Here is a 27,624-nt window from a genome sequence, read left to right as displayed (position 1 = left end):
TGCTATTCCACCTTTTTCCTACTGCCCCGCAGAGTATTTAAGACACTGGAAGAGATTGGTCTGCTCTGGAAACATTACCGATGGTCGTCTAACAGTGTAAAACGTGAAGGATGGGCCTATAGTAGTCAAATTTAGATCCTCTGCATTTGGAACCCGGCGATTTGTGCATGGAACCTGTTTTTTGCCCGCAACGTGGCCTAAAGCATACACAGACATTCCAATTTGCATTAAATGGCCCAGTTGTGCATTTGCCATCCAACTATTTTACCCAGGTGAGCTGACCAGGCAACAAATAAATCTCAACAAAATGTGCTGGAAAGTCTCAGAGGTCTGGCAGCGGCTGTGGAGAGAGAAACGGGGTTAACATCGAGGACGTGCAGTGCCGCCATACGCAATTTTTCCACCACTTTGTTCTTTTTCTTTCAAATCGCTAGCATCCGCAGTATTTTCATTTAATTTTAATAATGAAATCATATTCATGCAACATGCTTGCAAACAGAGTCAGGTTAATAGATGGATCCCTCCACACATGAACAATTACCGTCATGATCAGTAGAAATCCAGGTAATACTGGGTCTATGAGCAATTGGAATTATTTCAACTCATTAATGGGTAATTGAGTAACCAGGACTTACGACAACATTGACTTTGAACAAGGTCAAGTTAGACCACATCATTTTTCTTAGAAGCCAAACTAGCCACCTGCATACAAATCAAGTTTCTAGTGCACAAAGAGGAAGTCAAGTGAACAGCAATCAGTTTAACGTGAACATTGCAGCACGGATCAATCCAGATCACTGTACCCTCTCTGCATCAGCACCAACTCAAAACGTATTTTTCTGTTCCTACTTGTTTGGGCTGCGAACTATACTCCGATCGTCAAACAGTGCAGGAGAAGATGGCCAATCATCCTGGACAGCCCTTTGAAAGAGCTATTCAACTAATCTCCCTTTACTCTTCTATGAGCCCTGAACCCTTCGTGCACATGAGCAGTGTTGCCCTTTTCCGTTTCTCCCGGCTGGTGAACTTACTGTAAATGAGCAGCCAAAGCGTTACAGTACATCTGACATAGGAAGTGGGTGGACTGACCAGGTCTTCAACTAGTTTAGGGTCAAGCTCTGGAATTGTTTTCCAAAACCTTCCCGTCTTTTCCTCCTCCTTTAAAGAGTGGTCTTATCTCTCCAATCAAATGATTGGTCACAAGTCCCAAGACAACAACAATTCACAGTTATTAATTTTACTTATTCATTCATGAGATGTGGCTAAGCCAGCATTTATTACCATTCCCTAATTGCCATGAAGGTGGTGGTGCTGTGCGGCCTTCCTGAGCCGCTGCAACTCGTGTGGTTCAGGTACATCCACAGTGCTGTTAGGGAGGGATTTCCAAGATTTTGACCCAGTGACAGTGAAGGAACAGCAATATAGTTCCAGGTCAGGATGGTGAGTGGCTAGGAGAGGAACTTGCAGGTGATGGTTCCAATGCATCTGCTGCCATTGCCCTTCTAAGTGGTACAGGTTGTAGGTTTGGAAGGCGGTGTTGAAGGAAACTTGGGAGAGTTGCTGCAGTGCATCTTGTAGCTCAGGCAGATCATTGCCATTGTGCGTCGGAGGGAATGAATTTTGACAGTGGTGGGTGGAGTGGGGTGCTAATCGCGTGGGCTGCTTTGTCCTGGATGGTGTTGAGCTTCTGGAGTGTTGGAGTTGCACTCATCCAGGAAAGTGGAGAGTATTCCATCACACTTCACTTGTGCCTTGTAGATGGTGGACTGGCTTTGGGGAGTCGGGAGAAGGGTTCCTATCCTTTGACCAGCTCTTGTAGCCAGCGTTTATACGTCTAATCTAGTTTAGTTTCTATTCAACCCACAGGACGTTGATAGTGGGGGATTCTGCGATGGTAATGCCATTGAATGTCAAGGGAAGGTGGTTAGATTATCTCGTTGAAGATGGTCATTGGCTGGTACTCACTACTTATCAGCCTGAACCTGCATATTGTCCATGTCTTGTTGCATTTAGACGATTGCTTCAGTAGTTGACGAATCAGGAATGATGTTGAACATTTTGGAGACATGGTGAGAGCAGGGACAGGAATGGTTGTTGCAGGTTCCGGGGTTTAGATATTTCAGTAAGCTCAGGGAAGGTGGTAAAAGAGGGGGAGGGGTGGCATTGATAGCCAAGGACAGTATTACGGTGGCAGAAAGGACGTTTGATGAGGACTCGTCTACTGTGGTAGTATGGGCTCAGGTTAGAAACAGGAAAGGAGAGGTCACCCTGTTGGGAGTTTTCTATAGGCCTCCGAAAAGTTCCAGAGATGTAGAGAAAAGGATTGCAAAGATGATTCTGGATAGGAGCGAAAGTAACAGAGTAGTTGTTATGGGGGACTTTAACATTCCAAATATTGACTGGAAACGCTATAGATCGAGTACTTTAGATGGGTCCGTTTTTGTCCAATGTGTGCAGGAGGTTTTCCTGACACAGTATGTAAATAGGCCAACAAGAGGCGAGGCCACATTGGATTTGGTACTGGGTAATGAACCAGGACAGGTGCTAGATTTGGAGGTAGGTGAGCACTTTGGTGATAGTGACCACAATTCAGTAACGTTTACTTTAGCGATGGAAAGGGATAGGTATATACCGCAGGGCAAGAGTTATAGCTGGGGGAAAGGCAATTATGATGCGATGAGCCAAGACTTAGGATACATAGGTTGGGGAAGGAAACTGCAGGGGATGGGCACAATTCAAATGAGGAGCTCGTTCAAGGAACAGCTACTGCGTGTCCTTGATAAGTATGTACCTGTCATGCAGGGAGGAAGTGGTCGAGCGAGGGAACCGTGGTTTACTAAAGTAGTTGAATCACTTGTCAAGAGGAAGAAGGAAGCTTATGTAAAGATGAGACGTGAAGGTTCAGTTAGGGCGCTCGAGAATTACAAGTTAGCGAGGAAGGACCTAAAGAGAGAGCTAAGAGCCAGGAGGGGACATGAGAAGTCTTTGGCAGGTTGGATTAGGGATAACCCTAAAGCTTTCAATAGGTATGTCAGGAATAAAAGAATGACGAGGGTAAGAGTAGGGCCAGTCAAGGACAGTAGTGGGAAGTTGTGAGTGGAGTCTGAGGAGATAGGAGAGATGCTAAATGAATATTTTTCGTCAGTATTCACGCAGGAAAAAGACAATGTTGTTGAGGGGAATACTAAGTTTCAGGCTACTAGACTATAAGGGCTTGTGGTTCATAAGGAGGAGGGGTGTTAGCAATTCTGGAAAGTGTGAAAATAGATAAGGCCTCTGGGCCGGATAGGATTTATCCCAGGATTCTCTGGGAAGCTACGGAGGATATTGCTGAGCCTTTGGCTTTGATCTTTATGTCGTCATTGTCCACAGGAATAGTGCAAGACTGGAGGATAGCAAATGTTGTCCCCTTGTTCAAGAAGGGGAGTAGAGACAACCCCGGTAATTATAGACCAGTGAGCCTTACTTCTGTTGTGGGCAAAGTCTTGGAAAGGTTTATAAGAGATAGGATTTATAATCAACTAGAAAGGAATAATTTGATTAGGGATAGTCAACACGGTTTTGTGTAGGGTAGGTCGTGCCTCACAAACCTTATTGAGTTCTTTGAGAAGGTGACCAAACAGGTGGACGAGGGTAAAGCAGTTGATGTGGTGTATATGGATTTCAGTAAAGTATTTGATAAGGTTCCCCACGGTAGGCTTTTGCAGAAAATACGGAGGCATGGGATTCAGGGTGATTTAGCAGTTTGGATCAGAAATTGGCTAGCTGGAAGATAAAGGGTGGTGGTTGATGGGAAAGGTTCAGCCTGGAGTTCAGTTACTAGTGGTGTACCACAAGGATCTGTTTTGGGGCCACTGCTGTTTGTCATTTTTATAAATGACCTGGAGGAGGACGTAGAAGGATGGGTGAGTAAATTTGCAGATGACACTAAAGTCGGTGGAGTTGTGGACAGCGCGGAAGGATGTTGGAGGTTACAGAGGTACATAGATAAGCTGCAGAGCTGGGCTGAGAGGTGGCAAATGGTGTTTAATGCAGGAAAGTGTGAGGTGATTCATTTTGGAAGGAGTAACAGGAAGACAAAGTACTTGGCTAATGATAAGATTCTTGGTAGTGTGGATGAGCAGAGAGATCTCGGTGTCCATGTACATAGATCTCTTAAAGTTGCCACCCAGGTTGATAGGGTTGTTAAGAAGGCGTACAGTGTGTTAGCTTTTATTGGTAGAGGGATTGTGTTTCGTAGCCATGAGGTCATGTTGTAGCTGTACAAAACTCCAGTGCGGCCGCATTTGGAGTATTGTGTGCAGTTCTGGTCACCGCATTATAGGAAGGATGTGGAAGCATTAGAAAGGGTGCAGAGGAAATTTACCAGGATGTTGCCTGGTATGGAGGGAAGATCTTATGAGGAAAGGTTGAGGGACTTAAGGCCGTTTTCGTCAGAAGGTTAAGAGGTAACTTAATTGATACATACAAAATGACCAGAGGATTAGATAGTGTGGACAGTGAGAGCCTTTTTCCTTGGATGGTGATGGCTAGCACGAGGGGACATAGCTTTAAATTGAGGGGAGATAGATATAGGACAGATGTCAGAGGTAGGTTCTTTACTCAGAGAGTAGTAAGGGCGTGGAATGCCCTGCCTGCAACTGTAGTGGGCTCGCCAACATTAAGGGCATTTAAATGATCATTAGATAAACATATGGATGATAAGGGAATAGTGTAGATGGGCTTTAGAGTGGTTCCACAGGTCGGCACAACATCGAGGGCCGAAGGGCCTGTACTGCGCTGTAATGTTCTATGTTTGTATAATCAGTGATTAGCGAACATCCCCATTCCTGACCTTATGACGGAAGGAAGGTCATTCATGATGCGGTTGAAGGTGGTTGAGCCTAAAATACTACCCAGCAGGAACTTCTGCAGTGATGTCCTGGAAATTAGATGATTGACCTCCAAAAACTGCTACCATCTTTCTTTCTGCCAGGTAGAACTCCAAACCACAGAGAGATTTCTCCCCGAATCCCACTGATTCCTGTTTTGCTCGGGCTCCTTGATACCATACTCGGTCAAATGCAGCCTGGATGTCAAGTGCAGTCACTTTCACATTTAGTCCATGGTTGGACCAAAGCAGCAATCAGGCCAGGAGCTGAATGGTCCTGGAGAAACCCGAACTGAGCGTCCATGAGCAGGATTGCTGTGCGAGTGCCATTGGATAGCATTTACACTATTTTTATTGATGATGGAGCATAGACTGATGGGACGGTAATTGGTCTGGTTGGATTTGTCCTACATTTTGTGAACGGGACATACCAGGGCAATTTTCCACATTGCCGGGTAGATCCCAGTGTTCGTTATATGGGGACGACTTGCCTAGGGGCACAGCTAGTTCTGGAGCACAAGCCTTCAGTATTATTGCTGGAATATTGTCAGGGCCCATAGCCTTTCCAGTATACAGTGCCTTCAGCCGTTTCTTGTTACAAGGCGAGTTAATCAAATTGGATTGGATTGGATTGGTTTTGTTTATTGTCACGTGTACCGAGGTACAGTGAAAAGTATTTTTCTGTGAGCAGCTCAACAGATCATTAAGTACATGGGAAGAAAAGAAAATACATAATACGGCAACACAAGATATACAATGTAACTACATAAGCACCGGCATCGAATGAAGCATACAGGGTGTAGTGTTAATGAGGTCAGTCAATAAGAGGGTCATTTAGGAGTCTGGTAACTGCGGGGAAGAAGCTGTTTTTGAGTCTGTTCGTGCGTGTTCTCAGACTTCTGTATCTCCTGCCCGATGGAAGAAGTTGGAAGAATGAGTAAGCCGGGTGGGAGGGTTTTTTTTATAATGCTGCCCACTTTCCCCAGGCAGCGGGAGGTGTAGATGGAGTCAATGGATGGGAGGCAGGTTTGTGCGATGGACTGAGCGGTGTTTACGACTCTCTGAAGTTTCTTGTGGTCCTGAGCCGAGCAGTTGCCATACCAGGCTGTGATGCAGCCTGATAGGATGCTTTCAATGGTGAATCTGTAAAAGTTGGTAAGGGTTAATGTGGACATGCCGAATTACCTTAGTTTCCTGAGGACGTATAGGCGCTGTTGTGCTTTCTTGGTGGTAGCGTCGACGTGGGTGGACCAGGACAGATTTTTGGTGATGTGCACCCCTAGGAATTTGAAACTGCTAACCATCTCCACCTCGGCCCTGTTGATGCTGATAGGGGTGTGTACAGTACTTTGCTTCCTGAAGTCAATGACCAGCTCTTTAGTTTTGCTGACGTTGAGGGATAGATTGTTGTCACTGCACCACTCCCCTAGGTTTTCTATCTCCCTCCTGTATTCTGACTCGTCGCTGTTCGAGATCCGGCCCACTATGGTCGGATCGGCAGCAAACTTGTAGATGGAGTTGGAACCAAGTTTTGTCACGCAGTCGTGTGTGTACAGGGAGTAGAGTAGGGGGCTAAATACGCAGCTTTGCGGGACCCCGGTATTGAGGACTATTGTGGAGCAGGTGTTGTTGTTCATTCTTACTGATTGTGGTCTGTTGGTCAGAAAATCAAGGATCCAGTTGCAGAGTGGAGAGCCAAGTCCTAGGTTTTGGAGCTTTGATATGAGCAAAACTAACATCTGTTATGCTCAGGACCTTGGGTGTTGGCCAAGTTGGTTACTTCTATCATTTGCTGCTTATGCTGTCTGGCGGCAAGTAGTCCTGTGTTTTAGCTTCACCAGGTCGACACCTCATTTTTCAGTACGCCTGGTGTTGCTCCTGGCATGCTCTCCTGCGCTCTTCATTGAACCAGGGGTGACCCCTGGCTTGGTGGGAAGGGTAGAATGGGGGATATGCCAGGCCATAAGATTACAGATTGTGGTTGAGTTCGATTTTGCTGTAATGATGACCCACAAGGCTCGTTGCCCAGTCTGGAGTTGCCAGATCTGTTTGAAATCTTTTCCATTTATCACAGTGGTAGTTCCACTGGAGAGTATCCGCAATGTGAAGACTTTGTCTTCGTCTCCACAAGGAGTGGTCACTACTACCGTTATGGATCGGTGCATCTGCGGCAGGCAGGTTGTTGAGAAGGAGTACAAGTATATTTTTCCCTCTTCTTGGTTTGCTCACCATCTGCTGCATTCATGTCCTTTAGGACTCGACGAGCATGGTCTGTAGTGATGCTAACAAGCCACTCTTGGTGCTGGACATTGAATATCCCCACCCAAGATACACTATGTGTGGTTGGCACCCTCAAGTGCTTTCTCCAGGTGGTATTCAACATGGAGGAGAACTGATTCATCAGCTGCGGGGAGGGGGTGCAGTCGGTTTTAATCAGCAGGAGGTTGCCTTGCCCGAGACCTGGAGCCATGAGGCTTCACAAATCTAGTGTTGGTCTGGAGGAGAGTCAGTGCAGAATTGAAGGGAAGAATGGCCTCCTTCTGCATTGTAGGTATTTTATGAATATTCTTCTATGGTTGCATCACACATAGGCGGGTATGGTGGCGCAGTGGTTAGCACTGCTGCCTCACAGCACCAGGGACCTGTGTTCAATTCCGGACTTGGGTCACTGTGTGGGGTTTGCACATTCTCCCCATGCCTGCATGGGCCTCACCCCCACAACGGAAAGATGGGTAAGTGGATTGGCCACGCCAAATTGCCACTTAATTGGGAAAAAAAAGAATTGGGCACTTTAAACTTTTTTTAAAATGGTTGCATCACACAGGATGGAAGGTATCTTCAATGTGAAGATGGGACTTTGTTTCCACAAGGACTATGTTGTGGTTACTCCTCCCAGTATAGTCGTGGACAGATGGCTCAGCGGCAGGTAAATTATTGGTGTTCTTTTCCCTCTTGTTGGTTCCCTCACCGTCTGACAAAGACTGAGTTCAGCAGCTATATACTTTTTGGACTCAGCTAGCTTAGTCAATAATGGTGCGACTGAGGCATTTTTCTTTTTCACTTCTCCCACCTGGAGTACATTCTGTGCCTTTGCCACCTTCAGTGCATCTTCCAATTGGTATTCAACATGGAGGTTACTTTCCCACATTTCACTTTATGTCATGAGACTTCACACAGTTAATGTTGAGGAAGCACAGGGTGGGCAGCACGGTGGCACAGTGGGTTAGCCCTGCTGCCTCACGGCGCCTAAGGTCTCAGGTTCGATCCTGGCTCTGGGTCACTGTCCATGTGGAGTTTGCACATTCTCCCCGTGTCTGCGTGGGTTTCACCCCCACAACCCAAAGATGTGCAAAGTAGGTGGATTGAATATGCTAAATGGCCCCTTAATTGGAAAAAAAAATGAATTGGGTACACTAAATTTATTTTTATTTTTTTTAAAAAGAGGATACACAGGGTAATTCCCTCCTGAATGTGTACCACTGAGCCACCACCACTGGTGGGTCCTTCTTGCTGTTGGGACAGGATATAACCAGCAATGGTAGCGGTGGTTTATGGCACAATGTTTGTCAGGTATGATTCCGTTGTCCAGCTGTTGCTCGACTAGTCTGTGGGGCAGCTCTCCCAATTTTGGCAGAAAAATTACACAGCTGCCTCTGTGGGATTTGAACCACTATTCCCAGGGCCTGGGTTTCTGGAATAAGAGTCCGTGACATAACCACTATGCCACCACCACTCCTTTACATGGCATCTTTAACACACTAAATGTTCCAAAAGGCCGTGCAGAGCATTATCAAACATATTTGACGATGAGCTACATTAGGAAATACAGGCAAGAGGTAGGAGGAGAAGGAGGGGTGGTGAGTTCCAGAGCTTCGTGTCCAGGTAGTCGACGCCATGGTCATCAGTGTTGTAGCACTCCGATCGGGAGAGAGTGATATCTTCTTCTTTGGCTCTGTGCCAATATTTGTTTAATTGTGCCTCTGCGAAGTGCCGTGCAATGTTCCATTGGCCAAAGGCGCGGCACAGATGAAAGTTGCCGCTACACCAGTGCTTTGTGGGCAGCTGGTCTCTGAACCCAAAACAATCTGGAATGCCAGCCCTAGTAGCGGGTCTTTCCAGTTGCATCTGTCTCATTCACACTTGACGTACGAGTGCTCGTTGCAGATGTGGAGGACAAGGTTGGGGAGCAAAAGGAGAGACAAACCTAGGTTTTCCAGGACTGTCTGCTTCACAACACCCCCCATCCCAACCAAACAAATGGGATTTTTTTATTAGTGAAAATAAACTTGCTCCAGCCCAGTCAAATTCTCCTTCAATCATTTTCAATCTATATTCAGAGAGCGCTTCCATAACCACCAGTTTGATATGATAAAATGCTTCCAATACTTAGCAGCGGCAGAGGTAGAAAATGTCAAGTGTAGAATTTGGATTTCCTGCCAGAAGCTGCTCGTGGATTTTAATAAAACAGTTCTCCGAGCCAGCTGCAGCTCTTGGTTATGCTTTTAATAGATCAAAAAAAAACATTGAGAATTCTGAACAGGGTGACTGCCAAATAGCAGGAGACTGAAATTTCCATACATTTTCCACAAACCGAATGGATTTGACCAAGTCGCTTCCCTTTCCTCACACAATTTAATTAAAGGTTTATAGCATTGAGGATTCGCTCCTCACCCTTTTGTCATCAAAATGTCAAATTAAAAGTAATTAGTTCCACCGTGGTTCCTGGTGAGTGGCACTACGTCTGACACAGTCACTTATCTGCAGGCTGCCACTGAAGCAGTAACTATTGGGCGATTTTGTCACAATCAAAGAGCACATCGATATCACCCCTTGAACCATCAAGGACAATCAGCAGCTGGGGAGGGGGGGGGACTTGTATGGAAAGCAGCGTCGAGCTCAGTGACGACAGGCATTGCCTGTCAGTGTACCTGGGATAGTAAGGTTTGCATTAGCAATTCCAATAATCTCCTGGCTTGCTCTGCACCGTCCGTCAATCAGAGTTCATCCAAAATTCTACTGCCCACAAATTGCCCATATTACCGTTCACTATTCTCATGTGCTACATTGGCTCCCAGTTCAGCAAGACTTGTTGTTTTCAAATTCTTCACCCATGCTTTCAAGATCCATTGAATTGTGGACCTAACTCAGGCATCAACTGAGGTGCAGAAATCTTTTGCCCAGTGATATACACAGCTGTGCAGCTGAGGTACCTGCTCAAGCGCCTGTAACTTCAGTCAATCACTGATTAAACACAAACCTGGGATCCATCTGCCAATCATTCCATCTGTGCTATTCACTCCACCTTCGACATATAGAATTTACAGTGCAGAAGGAGGCCATTCGGTCCATCAAGTCTGCACCGGCCCTTGGAAAGAGCACCCGACTTAAGCACACACCTCCACCCTATACCCATAACCCAGCAACCCCTCCCAACCCTTTTGGACACTAAGGGGCAATTTAGCATGGCCAATCCACCTAAATCCCACATCTTTGGACTGTGGGAGGAAACGACGGAGCGCCCAGTGGAAACCCGCACAGACACGGGGAGGACGTGCAGTCTCCGCACAGACAGCGATCCAAGCCAGGAATCGAACCTGGGACTCTGGAGCTGTGAAGCAACAGTGCTAACCACTGTGCTACCATGCCACCTTCTGCGGTGTCCTGTACCGCAAGTCTTCCAGATGAGGACAGTACAGTGGCGTGGTGGTTAACACTGCTGCCTCACGGCACCAAGAACCCAGGTTCAATCCCGGCTCTGGATCGCTGTGCATGTGCAGTTTGCACATTCTCCCCATGTTTGCGTGAGTTTCGCTCCCACAACCCAAAGATGTGCCGGTTAGGTGGATTCGCCATGCTAAATTGCCTCTTAATTGGGAAAAATGAATTGGGCGATCTAAATTTTTTAAAAGTCTTGCGGATGGATTTGTCATAGAGAGAAATGCAGTACAAGCAACGATAAATGTTGGTGGAGGCCAAGAACGTACTTGTAGATCCACTCGATAATCTTGTCCTTGGTCCGCAGATGCGGGAGCGTCCATTTCTCTTCAGTATTTTCAAAGTACTTTAGTGTTGGGAAGCCAGTAATTTGATACCTTTCACCCAAGTACTTCTGAGCTGTGACGTCAACTGCTGCCAACACGCCTGGACTCTAGGTTAACAAAGCAAAACAGTAAGTGGAGGAGCAAGCGAGCAGACGGGAAGTTAAAAAGGCACGTGACATTTTGTTTTTTAGAAGTGGCTATAAGCAATGGCATCTTTATTTCTCCTTTCTAGGCGCGCCAGCTCCACCAACCAATAACTCCGGCTGAAGTTTCAGGAAGAACACCAACATTTCCTTACATCACTGTCATTACTCAGCACCTCAGCAGCTTCCTCGTAATCTGGCTTCATCTTCTTACAGTGACCACACCCTACAATCGGAAACAGAACCAAGGTTCAGAATGCATCCATCTCAAGAGAGGCTTTATAACTGCAACTGCACAAAATGTCCACCCCAGTCCAGTCATTATTTCACAGCAACCACAGAGGGTGTAAGCAAATATTTTTTTAAAAAGCAGAGGGAAAGGAAACGGACTGTGACAAACTGGGCTTGGAAGAGGAATGTACTCTACAGTAAATCACAGACATGGGTTAAATAGTAGAGATGCAAGGAATATTCTAGGATTAATCACCCAGCAATGAGTAAACATCTCTACAGGATCTTTCTTCAGGAGATTAAATGGGTGAGATAGAGTGCACCCTAGAGTGTGCATTATACCGGGGATATAGAAGGAGATTAATTGGATGAGGGAGTAGAGGCCACAATAGAGTAGGTTGTATATGGGGCAAAGGAGGAGATTAATTGGGCGGGATTGAATTCAAGATAAAGTACATGCATGGATGGTGGAAAAAAATGTCAAGGGCCAAATTATGTATTTCCCAATCTACCGTTCCGGCTGTTATTTAAAAAAAGATGAAAACTGGTACATATTTGAATGTTTTCTCTTCCCTTTCATTGTTAGTTAAATTCCCCTCCCTAGTGGGCTAAACAGCTGGCTTGTAATGCAGAACAAGGCCAGCAGCGCGGGTTCAATTCCTGTACCGGCCTCCCCGAAGAGGCGCCGGAATGTGGCGACTAAGGGCTTTTCACAGTAACTTCATTGAAGCCTGCTTGTGACAATAGGCGATTATTAATTTAAAAAACTTCCTTAATATTAAAAACATTAGAGTATTTCTTGTTCTTGCCACTTGCTTTCCAAAAAAAAAATCTTTGGTTTATGCAGCACCTTCCGCAACCCAAAGTGCTTCACAGCTAATAATGTACTTCTGAAGTGTATTCACTCTTGTAATAGAGGAAACAGCAGCCAATTTGCACACATAAAAAGAGAGAGAGAGAGAGAGAGAAGTGTGCTGTTCGATAACAATTCCTCAGTCAAAATTGCAAAGAGATTATCCAGTGATTATCACATTGCTGTTTTTGGGAGAGTGCTGTGCACAAATTGGCACACTCAAAGGTACTTCATTGGCTGTAAAGTGCTTGGGATGTCCGGTGGTCGTGAATATATATAAATAAAAGTCTTTTTTTTTCTCCCCAAAGAAAGCAGGGCTCCATAGGGACAGACAAACAGAAGATAAAGTGATGCACTTGATGTTAGTTTTGGCAACAAACCAAACAGAACAAGTTGCTAAAATGCTGTTAATCAACACAAAACAGATTATTGACCCTCTATAATTGACAGTCCATGAATTAAGGACAATTGGGAACTAAACATCAACAGAATGCTCAATGTCATTTCAGTAATAATTGGCCAGCTGACTCTGCCTCAGCATTAAGCAGAAAGGTTTATTCTTCAGCTATTATTTCCATGTTTAATAACTTCCTGTCACTGTAGCAATTACCAGCTGTCACCTCAGCGGTGCATACAGTTTTATTAACACACACCTGTCACTGTTCAAATGCACTTGAGAGAATCTCCATTTAAAAACTCTTTAGAGAGGCCAAGGGTGGAGGTATTTTTGGCTCGGTTTTAACAGATTGCACCTGTTTTTCCAAAACTCTGTATTCATCCACCTTCTTGCCAAATGAACCCCTAAATTCATATGTTATCTTACAGCACAAGAGTCCATTTTGTCTCTGAAAAAACTACCAATTCGTTCCATTCCCCCGTCTTTTCCCCTTTGCCCTGCATATCTTTCCTTTTCCAGTATATCCAGTTCCCTTTTGAAAAAAAAGCAGCTCCCTTTCAGGCAACGTATTTTAGATTTTAACTCAATCGCATGGCTACATTTCTCATCCACTCGCAGCTTCTATTTTCAATTGTCTTAAATCCGTGACACGTCTGCGAGTGAATTTCATTCCTCCCATCTCGCACAAACCCCTCCCGGCCCAAACTGCTCTCTCAGACTCTCTTGCGGTTTTGAATTAAATCACTTCCTAACCTTTTATTTAATTCTTTTACTGAATGTGGGCATCTCTAGCTAAGCCAGCATTTTCATTGCCCATCCCCAATTGTCCCGGGATGATGGTGGCGAGCTATCTTGAAACGCTGCGGTCCATGTGTAGGTACACCCTCAATGCTGCTAGGGAGGGGGTTTCAGGATCTTGAATCAGGCACAGCTATATATTTCCAAGTTAGGATAGTGTGTGGGTTTTTGGGGGGGGGGGGGGGGGGGGGGGAAGGAGAGAGAGGAGAGAGTTACAGGTGGTGGGTTCCCATGCATCTGCTGCTCTTGGTGGCGGCACGGTAGCACAGTGGTTAGCACTGTTTTTTCACAGCGCCAGGGTCACAGGTTCGATTCCCAGCTTGGGTCACTGTCTGTGTGGAGTCTGCACGTTCTCCCTGTCTGCGTGGGTTTCCTCTGGATGCTCCGGTTTCCTCCCACAAGTCCCGAAAGACGCACTGCTAGGCAATTTGGACATTCTAAATTCTCCCTCCGTGTACCCGAACAGGCGCCGGAATGTGGCAATTCAGGGCTTTTCACAGTAACTTCATTGCAGTGTTAATATAAGCCTACTTATGACACTAAAGATTATTATTATTGTCCTTCTGGGCAGTAGTGCTGGTTTGGAAGGTGCTGTCGGAGGAACTTTGGGGAGTTGCTTTGTTCAGATAAGAGTAATCCCAGCTACTTCACATAAGTCGATTATAATTAACAATTTATTCGTGGCACCTTTCACGTGGAACCAATTGCCAGCTTCTCAAAGGACATTCACTGCTTCACCTCTGAGTAAACAAGTTAATCTACTGGCCAGAAGAGCTAACCTGGAGAGTAATTGTAGTAACCTGGAGGAGATTCCTGCTCAAAGGGTTGTGAATCTTTGGAACTCCCTACCCAGAAGAATGTGGAAGCTCAATGACTGAGATCGATAACTTTAGATTTTAAGGGAATCAATGAATATGGGGGTAGAGTGGGAAAGTAAAGCTGAGGCAAATCAGCCGTGGGCGTATTGAATGGCAGAGCTGTCTCGAGGGGCTGTCCAGTCTATTGCTGTTTGCAAATCCTTTCCTCAAAAGGCAGTGGGAGTTGAGCCTTTGAATGTTTACAAAGCTGAACCACATAGGTTCTTGATAAACAAGGGGGTGAAAGGTTATCGGGGTTGGCAGGCGGTTACAGTCAAATCAGCCATGATCTTACTGATTGGCGGAGCAGGCTTGAAGGGCCCAGTAGCCTACTTCTAACTCATACATGTGTATTTTTTAAATTGACAGTGGGAGGAGACGGTGGTCCAAATTAATAATTCTGGCATTGAAAGCTACTCTCAGTTAAACTATCACTGATCATAAAATCCCATCAGGCTCACCAATGCCCTTTAGGGAAGGAAATCTGCCAGCCTTACCCTATCTGGGCTACATGTGACTCCAGACCACATTCATGTGGTTTGACCCCTTTGAAAGGGACAGACAAGGCAATCAGTTTAAGAGCAGTTAGGGATGGGCAACAAATGCTGGCCATGCCAGTGATGCCACACCCAGTGACATAATTTAAAAAATGAAAAGCTCCTAAGGATTTCTTTCATTGATTAGCACATTTGTAGTGTAGCTGATTGAACCAAACAGACTATGATGGGCATTGGGTGAGGCCTTCACTGAGGCGCCCACCCCACCCAACTGAGCAGCCAATAAGCTTGCAGACATTCACTCATGGCTGGCAAATGAATAGTGTGCATATGTGTGGCATGGGGGGGGCTAATAACTGCAATGGGCCTTTCTACAACAAGTAGCCATTGCCCCTGGAAAAGGAAGAGAGGGGAGAAAATTCATAAGCAAGTTAAAAATTTAAACCTATCAGGCAACCTTGAATTAGATTGGTCTTTTTCATTAAGAAAAGCAAAGGCCTAGGGATGATCTGTTGAGGTCATGCGAGACAAGAACTAAGAGCCATAAATGTAAGATAGTCACTAATAAACACAACAGGGAATTCAGGAGAATCTCCTTCATTTGGAGTATGAAGAACGTGAAACTCACTACCACAACATGTACGTATATATGTACATGCGAATTAGGAGTAGGAATAGAGCATTCAGCCCACGAGCCTGCTCCATTGTTTAATTAGATCAAGGCTGCTCTGATTGTGCACTCAACGGCATTTTTTTTCTTCCTACCCCCAGACCCTTTGACTCCCTCGTCAACAAGAACCTTTTGAAAAAACTTTGGAGCACCCGATTATAATTTTTTTTCAATTAAGGGGCAATTTGGCCAATCCAACTAGCCTGCACCACTCTTGGGATGAGATCCACACAGACACGGGGAGAATGAGCAAACTCCACACAGTGACCCAGGGCCGGGATTGAACCCGGGTCCTCGGCGCTGTGAGGCAGCAGTGCTAACCACTGCACCACCGTGCCGCCCAGTCAATCAAGAATCTGTCGAACTCAGCCTTAAAACTATTCAATGACCTCCACTGCTCTCTGGGAAAAGTATTCCACAGACTAATGACCCTCAGAAAATAATTCTCATCTCTCATCATAAATGGGTGACCCCTTATTTTTGCGTCCCCTGGTTCTCGTCTCTCCCATGAGGAGAAACATCTTCTCAGCATCCATCCTGTCAGGTCCCCTCAGGATCTTACATGTCTGAATATCATGTCTCAATCTTCTAAACTCCAATGGTTAAAGGCCCAACCTGTCCAACCTTTCCTCAAAATACAAGATACGCTACAAGTTGTAGTTGAGGTGAACACCATAAATGTAGTCAAGAGAAATCGAGACCTATGAATGGAGTAAGGAACAGAACAATATGCTGAAATGGTTGGGTGAAGTAGAGCGAGAGGAAGCTTGTGTGGAGCACAAACACCGGCATTAACCCATTGGGCTGAATGGTCTGATTCTACATAGTACATTCTGCATAATTCTAAGCAAACCTTGTTTCTTCCTTACCAAGTTTTCCTCCCATACTAATACCCTCGATTTCCATTATATTGAAAAATTAGTACCTGGAGCACAGATGGTCAGTGAAAACAGAAGACTATTGGCAGGGTGCAAAGCACAAATGCACTGCATTTTCACTGCCACAGTTTGATCGAGAATGTGGCTTTGTGCAGCGGCCCCACACCAACTAGGTGCTGCTTCGATAATAACCAAAAACTCATTTCTTATTAAACAGTGAAATAATAGACAGTGAGAACCAATCCTCCCTTGCCTCGTCTACTTACAGCCGAGCCAGTGCGACTTGGCCAGGTTTGATGGCACTTCTTGCAGAAATGAGATTCAGCAAATTGTGTTGCTGCTTGGTTATCAATGGTCCTGATTTCACGGACTGTCAACTGTAGGAGGTCAATGATAAGTCATGTTGATTAGCAGCATTTTAAAGACTGTCTTTGGCATGTTGACAAAGCTGACTTGATGCTGCGCTTCACTGCGCGTCACTGTTGTTCAGTGTCTAAGGAGTTTAAACCCCCTTAATCCCAGGGGTACGTACAAGCCAAGGTACAAAGGCATCGGTGGTACCAGTCCAAGCAACCTCCTGGAGGGTCACAGAGGAAATTCCCAGAATTTTCTTTCCTTAAATGGCCTAAAGATTTCTTTCTCATCAGAGGATGAGATGGCGGGAGGGGGGAGAATGTGGCGGAGTTAACTGTGGACAGAGGCCAGCTGGTTGTTTCCTGTTCATATACAAAATTGGGGTTTGCACAATTAAAAATCAGTACCTTCCTCCCAGTTTTAAGAAAAACGCAACTGCTTTTAAAACTTCTGTTCTTTCTAGAACATCTTAAGCAATATTTAAAAGCAGTGTTTATCGGGCAACATGGTGGAACATGGGTAGCACTGTTGCTTCACAGCTCCAGGGTCCCGGGTTCCATTCTCGGCTTGGGTCACTGTCTGTGCGGAGTCTGCACGTTCTCCCCGTGTCTGCGTGGGTTTCCTCCGAGTGCTCCGGTTTCCTCCCACAGGCCAGAAGACGTGCAGGTTAGGTGGATTGGCCATGATAAATTGCCCTTAGTGACCAAAATGTTAGGAGGGGTTATTGGGTTAGGGGGAATAGGGTGGAAGTGAGGGCTTACGTGGGTCGATGCAGACTCAATGGGCCAAATGGCCTCCTTCTGCATTGTATGTTATATATTCTATGTTTTTTAACAGAAAGGTCAGTGATTAGGGGTCATAGATTTCGTGATTGGTAGAAAGATTAGACGGGAGGCCAGCAAAGACTTTTGCACCCAGAGGATGGTAGGTGTCTGGACCTCAGTGCCTAAAACACATGCATGCACCCAGGGAGAGAGGTGATGGGATTGAAGGAGGAAATCGCAGATTCTAGTGACTTGAGTTTCGAGCAATTATCATTGAAACCCACCATATTTCAGTTAGGCATGTCAAGAAAGCTCCAGAACAAACATGCAATTAATAAAAGTGAGTGGTGAACCATTGAATTTCCTTAGCCCTTGCAGGGCATGCACACAAGCGACAGATAACGGTCTTCTTGAATTCAGACTGCAACTTACACGGCGCATAAAACATAACGAGCACTGACGAATGTTCCTTCACGAACCCATCAAAGCTATCGTCGGTTAAATGCGACACTGCAGACTCCTGTTCTGCCCACGGGACCTCTGGGGCTTTTAGCGGCACTGCTTGCGGACTGGTGGCAGAAAGGAACGCAACGGCTTTATAGAGCTGAATGCACCAGAGAGAATGTACCAATGCTTCAATTCTCACCAACACCCCCCCACCCCCCCAACCCCCACCACCGACCAATGCATCTCTTTGCCAGGCAGATTACGAATAACTTCTTATGGTTCAGTGCATTTAGCCTGGCTGCATTTAAGTTTGTGGCCAAGCGAAAGATGTAACACAAAGAATCTCATTCTAAAAATGTTCGTCATTAAGCAGTAATTTGTTTTGTGCTTTTGGCCTTTCGGATTGCTTAGATCCAGTAACAAAATACTTTCAGACAATAAACTATTAGTAAATATTTGTTTAGATGAACGATAAAGGATATAATTAATGATAGACTATGTGTTTGAGTTATTCTGAAAACATGCCCAACATAATTAGACTAACGGCAAGGTTTAAGAGGATTCATAATCTCAGTGCAATGAACCATTCATGTTGCCAATGTATTAAAGTAGCCCGCGAGGCAAGAAAAAAAAATCCTCTTTTGTATCCATGGCAGTAGCGTCAGTAAGATAAGGCACACGTAATTTTCTTTATACATACAACACTTAATCGTACTCACTTTTTCATCCACTCAACAAAATCTTGGGCAGTAGCTCCGTAGTTTTCAAAATTAAATAGAAACTTTCCCTTCCTTTTGAAAGAAGCCAAAGAAAAAATAAAACTCAATTATCTCGTAAACCATGCAGCATTGCACAAAACTCTTCCTGATGAAGGATGGGGAGTCATGGGATTAAATGGGCCGAAGGGGCCTCTTCACACAAAGACATCTGGCAAACGTATCGTATTGAAATGGGAGCTGTCATTATGTTTGATAAAAACAGAAAACGCTGGATAAACTCAGCAGGTCTGGCAGTATGTTCATCCAGTATTTTCTGCTTTTTATTTCAAATTTCCAGCATTTCGCTTTTATTTGACTTGTCATGTTTCACATTTTCTATCGCAAAATCCAGTATAATAGCACCTCAAATTTTTATTTTACTACCTACACATAAATAAACAGTGCGGCAATTATGCCCGAAACAAGTTCCGAGAGTTGTCTGACAGGAACAAACGTAGAATTTGTTTAACAAAAAAATACTTTCTTCCCTTTGCAACCAGGAGTGCTGACTCAGTTTGAGCTAGAGTTCTAAGACCATAGGAGCCCTTCAATACTTCAGGCAAAGAGCAATTATTTCTGGACAAATGAATGCTGTTCAACCTGGAGTACAGTTTGTTTCTTTCTCAGACGTTGAGGAAAATCAGCTCAATGGCCAAGTCACGTCTTCTGGCAGATGCATTTGCTTTCCTGCAGCTGCCAATGGATGAGCTTGAAGAGCAATATCGCTAGCTGACTCTTTCGATTTGCCGTAGCAAGCTCACTTGAGTCAGATGTTTATGGGTTCAAATCCCACTGCCAGCACTTAAGCACATAACCTAGGCCAGCAACCTAGTGCAGCACCTGAGGGCTGTACTTTTGGAGATGACATCTTTCAGATGAGATGCTAAATCAAGGCCATGTCCACCCGGGTGGATGCACAAGATCCCGTTGCACCGTTTTGAACAAAGAACAACACAGCACAGGAACAGGCCCTTCGGCCCTCCAAGCCTGTACCGGTCATGATACCATCCTTGTCCAAAACCCTCAGCACTTCCTAGTGCCGTATCCCTCTATACCGATCCTATCCATGTATTTGTCGAGATGCCTTTCCAATGCCATTAACGTATCTGCTTCCACAACCTCCCCTGGCAACTTGTCCCAGCACCCACCACCCTCTTGTGTAAAAAAAAAACTTGCTTCGCACATCTCCTCTAAACTTTGACCCACGATCCTTAAACCTATGCCGCCTGAACGACCCCTCCACACTGGGAAAGAGTGCCTGCCCATCCACTCTATCCATGCCCCTCATAATCCAGTGGGCCCCTTGAAGAGAGGTGGGGTTTTGCCCCTGGTATCCTGACCAGCATTCATCCTTCATCCCACATCACTAGAACAGAGAGCCTGAGGCCATACTAGACATTTGCCCATGAAAGCCATCAAGAGGACCTTGACCTAAAGTAACTATTGAAAAAAAAACTACAGATCTTCACAATCCATCGCAAATATCATAGCAGTGGGAATTTACAAAATCACATCCAGATCTGATCGGTCAACTAAGTCGCGCACTCATTAGCACAGAATCAGAGAAGACGGCAAAGTCATGAACAGCAATTAGAAGCATTCAACATAAAAACAAATGCCAATTTTTGTTTTGTTAAGTGAAGGCTATATCACTCACTTTCAATTCTGCAGACAGAAAACCCAGAAAGTCATGCATTAAAAAAAAACACTTTAAAATTCATAATTTGACAGTTGCTGTGAAATGATTCTTTCAGCAATTTCTGAAAACAGAATTTTAAATAGGTCCTCAGGAAGCTATAGTAATTTTAAAACAGCTTTTATAGAGATCAATTTTAAGCAACTCTATAAACATCATTTTATAAATATACTTCAGAAACATTTTCTAATTTGCTCAAATTAACAAATGGCAATCAGTCTAGGCAAAGTTCCAATTAAAGTTCATCGACATTCCCCAAAGGATCATGCTCTGCTACAGTAATTACCATCTTTAATGTTAAAAATCATCTTTTTTCCTCGGCAAATTGTCATATGCAAATCGCTTTTCTCCAGTCTCAAACTTTAGACTGAATTGCTCCAAGAAGCGAGAAAGACTGCAAGGCAGAAAATAAATATTGATCGGTTGGATTAAGCAGGTTTTTCTCCAGTGCATTCCTATTTGTCTTTCAAACTAAATGTTCGCAACTGGTGTACAAAATTTACTGCCTGCCAAAGGATTATTGTTTCTCTCTTTCCAAATCTTTTCCTCCATTTACAAGGCATATGGGATCCGGGGCTTTATAAATAGAGGCACGGAGTTCAAAAGTAAGGAAGTTGTACTGCATCTTCATAAACCACCATTTATGCCTCAACTGGGAGGGGGGGGGGGGGGGGGGGGGAGGCTTGGGTACACAGAGGGAGAATTCAGAATGTCCCATACACCTAACAGCACATCTGTCGGGACTTGTGGGAGAAAACCAGAGCACCCGGAGGAAACCCACGCAGACACGGGGAGAATGTGCAGACTCCGCACAGACAGTGACCTAGCCGGGAATCGAACTTACGACCCTGGTGCTGTGAAGCAACAATGCTAACCACTGTGCCTCCGTGCTGCCCGGGACGGTGTGCAATTCTGTGCACCACACTTTTAGGAAGGATGTCATGATCTTGGAGCAGTTTTTGTACAGGAGATAGAACCTGAGAAGAGGGTTTTCAGTTATGTGGGAGACCAAAGAGGCCAGGGTTATTTTCCTTGCAGGAGATTTAAGCGAGATGCAGAAAAAATTGCAGGATATGGATAGAAGAAAGAAGAGAATCTGCTTCCACTGGCAGGAGGGCTGATATGTAGAAGGACAAGTTTAGGATAATTGGCAGAAGATCCAAGGTGGAGATGAGGATAACTTTTTTGAATGTTGCATGCCGCAGGTTGGTGCGGGCTTTCCTCCCCCCACCGCCCCGATTTGCAAGCCAATGTTTCCATTTGTAATTGATTGTGGTCTAGTGACAAATCCCTTGAAAAATGAATGTGTAAATGTGGCGCAGAGCTTGAGTCAAACTCACCTGTACTGCCACACACAGCCAAACTGCCTGCTAACCTCAAATGATTCAGCGAACAAGAGGAACGGCTACTTGCAGGATACTGCGAGGACTGGATAGAGTGGACATGGAGAGGATGTTTCCACTTGTAGGAAAAACTAGAAATAGAGGACACCATCTCAGACTAAAGGGACGATCCTTTAAAACAGAGATGAGGAGGAATTTCTTCAGCCAGAGGGTGGTGAATCTGTGGAACGCTTTGCCGCAGAAGGTTGTGAAGGCCAAATCACTGAGTGTCTTTAAGAGAGAGATAGATAGGTTCTTGATTAATAAGGGGATCAGGGGTTATGGGGAGAAGTCAGGAGAATGGGGATGAGAAAATATCAGCCATGAGTGAATGGTGGAGCAGACTCGATGGGCCGAGTGGCCTAATTCTGCTACGTCTTATGATCTTGTGCAAAATATGCTAAGTAGGCCAAAATATGTGCAAATCTATCTCGATGCAAGCCCCAGCGCCTTTAGTGGAGGGACAGGAGAAAAGTCAGGTCGGAGAATATTCAGTATTTTGTTTTGCCCACCTGCAATTTGTTTAATATTTGTATTGTTCTGTGGGAGCGCAGATGGAGCCTCATTACGACAGTAAACACAGAAGCAGCGATGGCTTTACAGACCAGAAGAACTAAATCAAATGGAATCTTTCATACCCTTAACACATCCTCTCATCTGGGCAATGATACATTCTTCCCCAGTCACATATTTTGCAATGGTTGGGCAGGTTTACAACAATCCCTAGGCTATTTGCTGATGTGGCCACGGCAATGTAAAAAAAAATATTATAATAAACAACATTCTCGCCAGTGAGAAGTGAAGGAAACAGACTGGGGCGGAATATTTATTATACCCAATGGTCATAAGCATCATTCTGTATCTCTCCTACACCGAATCCTCAACCTCCTCCAACACTGATTGGGGGGGGGTCAGTGATGATACTTTTAAAACTGAATATCTAGAATGTCACTAGAGTAGTTTTACTACTAGTTACTTTATTAAGGATTGAGATGAATTATAGGTTTGAGTAACCATTAAACATGTATTTTTAGGACATAGCAGAAATAAGTAATCAAATGGGATTTAGGATAGCTAACTTGACCAAAAGGACATCACTTCTGATATCTTGTCTTTGTGAAACAATCCAGGATGAGGGTTTTGCTGCCCTGCTTCTCACAGACAATGAATGCTCAGCAAATTACTAGTAAGCACAGCTGTCAGGATGAGGATCAATCATGCGCTGCTTGCAATTCTATTGGGTGAAGTTTAAACATTGCTTGCAATTCTATTGGATAAGTTTAACCGTAGCAGCTTCAGGGATTAGATCGCGTCCAACTGGGATGGGCTATTTATTTTTGAACGTTGTATAAGTACCGTGTTCTGATTTTTGTTCAGAAGAACAGATCTTGGCAGATATCCAGGTCTGTTCTCAGTGTACACGTAACAAGCTTGATTAAATAGCCATCTTGTCGATGAGTCTTTTCCTCTCTGTACTGAGTTGAGCGACAGGGAGTAACCCCACGTGGAAGCTGACTCAATGCACAGGTCTTGAAACCGCTCCGACAAACACCATCAAACCTCATTGAACACCAACGTCCAGGCCTCGAGAAGAGCACTAATCTATTGGAACGCCACCAAGTTCCCCTCCAAGCCACTCGCCATCCTGACTTGGGAACATATCGCCGTTCCTGCACTCCCGCTGCGTCAATATCCTGGAACTCCCTGGCTAACAGCACTCTGGGTGCACCCACATCATGTGCACTGCAGTGGATCAAGGCGCCGACACTCCACCACCTTCTAAGGCAATTAAAGATGGGCAACCAATGATGGCTTAGCCAACAACGCCCACACCCCGTGAAAAAACAAAATCCCAATTCCGGTAGAGTGAACAAACAGAAAGACAGATTTTCACAGATATAAACACTGTCTGTTCTCAAAGTATCTGAAGCCACTTTAAAAAAATTGAAGAGATCAGAATGCAATGACTATTTCTGATTATATTATGTTGATCGTGTGTTTCACTTCTAACTTAATCTTTTTCCTCTTTGAGGTGTCATTTAATTAGACAGGAAGAAAATGCACACATCTCTTATCTGCAATTCAATCTGTTAATATTGTAGAATCCAGCAGTGCTTTCACTTCCTGTCATATAATACATTGCCTCTGGAATTCCACATAAACCTATCATCTGATCCTTTATTTTTCTACGTCCAACCCCCTTGGCAATGGTTTCTGAAGACTCCGGGTCAGGTTCCATCCGTATGCTCACAACACCCAGTTGTACCTCTCCATCGCCTCTCCAAGCTTCCTCCAGCGCGTGACTTTGTCAGGATGCTGGCCAACATCTGGATGATCTTCCCTTTACCCCAGTTAAGCATCGGGAAGACTGCTTTGGCACACATGACAAAATGCAGGCCTTGCCACTGTTCACCACCCTCTCTCTGCCCACTGTCTCAAGTCAAACTGATTGTTCATATTGGACACAGTTTCTGACCAGTTCCTCACCCCAGCTTAAACTTCAACTGGACACTGCCCATCTTTGCCCACGTGTTGATTAAATCCTCGTCGTATTGACTACTGCAATACTTTCTTGGCAGCCTCAACATTCCTCATCCAAAGCTTCGCTGCCCATACCCTATTCCACACCGTCTCGCACTCACTTACATACAGTAGTTCCCAGCACCTTAAATTTCGATAGACCATTCACAGAATCGTTACAGCACTGAAGGAAGTCATTTGGCCCATCGTGTCGGCACCAGCTCTTCAAATGGGCATTTCATCGAGTGCCATTCTCCCACCTTCTCAACATTGTCCCTTTTCTAATAATAATCTAATTCCCTCTTGAATGCCTCGATTGAACCTGCCTCTACCTCACTCTCAGGCAGTGCAATCCAGACCCTAATCACTTGCTGTGTGAAATTTTTTTTCCTCATATCGCTTTTACTTCTTTTACCAATCACCTTAAATCTCTGCCCCTGGTTCTCAATCCTTCGGCCAATGGGAACGGTTTCCCCCTAGCTACTCTCTCCAGGCCCTCAATATTCCAAATACTTCCCAAATCTCCTCTCAGTCTTCTTTTCTCCAAGGAAGAGAGTTTGGGCTTCTCTAATCCATCTTCAGAACTGAAGTTTCTCACCCCTGGAATGCTTCACCTAAGTGTCTCTCTCCAACACCATCATATCCTTCCCAAAATTAAATCCACACTATTTTTCCTCCTTCACTTCTCCATAACCTCCTCCAGTCCTTGGAGGTTGCGAGAGGCACTATACAAATTCATCTTTCTTTTTTTTTTGCCTGCTGACAAATATTTTAGCCAGATACCATTTTTGTCCAATTATTCTGCTGTCACGTGCCTTTGGAAACTTAACTGCGTCAAAGTTGCTAAGAAATGCAGGATAGTGATGAAACGCATTTGTATCCAGAATCTGTTTTGGGCATACTTTCTTTTGAGGAGTGAGGGGGGGGGAGGAGTTGAGGAAAAAAAAGAGGAAGTCTCAGCACTGATTAAGCCATCCAATTTTATAAAGTTGTCTAACTTAACAACGTCACACAAGATTGTTAGGACCGGATTAGTTATACCGTACTGATGTATCAAGAACTTACTCAAAGTAACAGAAGGTTGGATATCCCTTAATGTTAAATTCCTGTTTGATTTCATCAAATTCAGATGGATGGACATTCATCCCAGCCATTATCTATAAAGGAAACATTTAGCATTAAAATTGGTGCACAAAAGGGCTGCATGTTTAACGAATACTAGATGAATTCATAGACATAGTATTTTAAGACGAGGCAATCTTCCCGAATCATATTCTAAGTTAGGGTTGATCGTAATATCGAATTCTACTAGGGATTCAGTAAGCAGTAGGTTGTTCACCCTCCGTCCCAGATCCCCAAACTCAAGATAGGATGGTTCTGTTCAGTCTTGGTTAAGCTAACAATTGAAACTCCCACTTGTTTATTTTGCTTCAATCACTGAACAGACTGGGTGATGCAATGAGACCCGAGCTGGGAAAGACCAGACCAAGACTGGGTTAATGGAGCTGTGAATGCAAAGTCATGAACAAAACATCAACAGGCAGTTCTGGGATCTGGGGGAAGCGACTGTAGCCTACACAGTGTAGGAATGCTCTCATGTTATTTTTACTTCGCTCCTACCCTTCATACTAATCAAAATGCCAACACAGCTCAATATCAGTCACGTATCCACCTTCGTTTTGAAAGGGTCAACCCCGATGCATTCAACATTCTGGGATATAATCTATTCTAAAAAAGCCTTAAAAAATATCACAGGATGCGGCCATACTGATTTACCATCCCTAATTGCCTCAAGGTGGTAGCGAGCGCCCTCCGCCTGGGAGCTGTACAGTCCGTTTGTTGAAAGTGTTCTCAGAGTCCCATAGTTCACAGGATCAAAGTGTGAGAGATACGAACATCTGGATTAGGAGCCTGCTCCACCATTTGAGAAGAACATGACTGATCAGATTGTGGTCTCAACTCCCTTGCCAGCCAAGAACCTATCTAACTCACTTAAAAAATATTCAATGACCCCCGTCTCCACTGTTTTCTGGGGAAGAGCATTCCACGGACAGCCAACCATCTGGGAGAAATAAATTCTTCTCATCTCCATCTAAAATAGGAGGCTCCTTATTTTTAAACTGTGTCCCTACTCCCATGAAGGAAGACATGCACGCTATCAAGTACCCTCAGAATATGATATCTTTCCGTAAGATCACCTCTCATTCTTCTGAACGTCAATGGTACTGGCCCAACCTGCCCACCCTTTCCTTGGAAGATAACTACTGATTGTGTGTCCACATCAGGGTGGTGAGTGACTTGCAGGGAAACTTGGAGCCGATGGTGCTCCCAGTGTTCCAGGTGTTGGGAGTCATGGGTTGGGGGGTTCTGCCAAACACATCCTGGCCAGTTTCTGCACAGCGGCCAGAGTTCGCCATTGTGAAATGCATGGCTCAAAGATTAGCGAGGGAGAAATGGGTTTCTATTCCTTGGACACTGGCACCAATACTGGGAAACGTCAGAGTGATATCTTTGGGACAGACTTCAACTGAACCGTGCTGGGAGCAGTGTTCTTGCAGGTCATGTGAACAGGGTCGAAGAGAGGACTTTAAATTAAATACTGTGGTTGAGGAATCAAGTTTAGGAAGATGTGATATCTTAAAGAGGGAGGAGAAAGCCAGAGAGCAATGTAGCAATCAGGAAAATGGTGGTTAGTGTGTGGCAGGAAGGAACAGGGCATGAAAACTTAAGTGTCTGCTGGCAGATAAGGATAGAAGTTGCAAAATTAAATAAAAAGACAGTTTAAGACACAAGCTGAATGCACACAGCATTTACAATGAGGTAGATAAATTGACAGCACAAAGAGAAATAAACAGATATAACCGAATTGACATTAGAGACGTAGCTGCAGGGTGACCAAGGTTGGGAGCTGAATGTTCAAGGATGGTCAACACAAAGGAAAGAGACAAAAAGGACATGGGACAGCATTATGAATAAAGAATAGGATCAGTACATTAGTGAGAGAGGATCTCAGATCAAGACTTACCACGTTGACCAGACTGATTCCTGGGATGGCAGGATGGACGTATGAGGAGAGATCGAGTGGGTTAGGATTGTATCCTGAGTTCAGAAGAATGATTGGGTGGGGGGTCACGGTCTACGGATATTTAGGACACAGATGAGCAGAGGTTTCTTCACCCATAGAGTGGTGAGCCTGTGGAATTTGTTTACCATAGAAAGTAGTTGAGGCCAAAACATTGTATGGTTTCAAGAAGCAGTTAGATGTAGAACCTGGGACAAAGGGAATCAAAGGATATATGGGGGGGTGTGAGGTTGCCACCCAGGTTGATTGCGTTGTTAAGAAGGTGAATGGTGTGTTGGCTTTCATTAACAGAGGGACTGAGTTTAAGAGCCGCGAGGTTTTGCTGCAACTTTATAAAACCCTGGTTAGACCACACTTGGAATATTGGCCGGGATTCTCCCCTACCC

General features: G+C 44.7%; 1 protein-coding gene across 2 annotated transcripts in view; it reads right to left on the bottom strand.

Moving 5' to 3' along the window:
* The window catches only part of pdia5 (protein disulfide isomerase family A, member 5), a 161,436-nt gene that overhangs the window by 64,747 nt on the left and 69,065 nt on the right, over positions 1–27,624 (bottom strand). For both annotated transcript variants that reach the window (XR_005459822.1, XM_038790082.1), the window contains exons 9-13: positions 25,222–25,313; positions 18,520–18,591; positions 17,786–17,922; positions 11,210–11,280; positions 10,855–11,018 (exon numbers count right to left, since the gene is read on the bottom strand). Coding sequence is in view for 1 of the 2 variants with exons in the window: in XM_038790082.1 (XP_038646010.1) it covers positions 10,855–11,018; positions 11,210–11,280; positions 17,786–17,922; positions 18,520–18,591; positions 25,222–25,313 (536 nt within the window). In the remaining variant the exon portion in view is untranslated. The remainder of the gene's footprint in view (positions 1–10,854; positions 11,019–11,209; positions 11,281–17,785; positions 17,923–18,519; positions 18,592–25,221; positions 25,314–27,624) is intronic.

Source organism: Scyliorhinus canicula, chromosome 2, assembly GCF_902713615.1.
Source record: "Scyliorhinus canicula chromosome 2, sScyCan1.1, whole genome shotgun sequence".
Taxonomy (NCBI): domain Eukaryota; kingdom Metazoa; phylum Chordata; class Chondrichthyes; order Carcharhiniformes; family Scyliorhinidae; genus Scyliorhinus; species Scyliorhinus canicula.
Note: the sequence above shows the minus strand (reverse complement) of the source record. Positions and strands in the feature narration are given on the sequence as shown.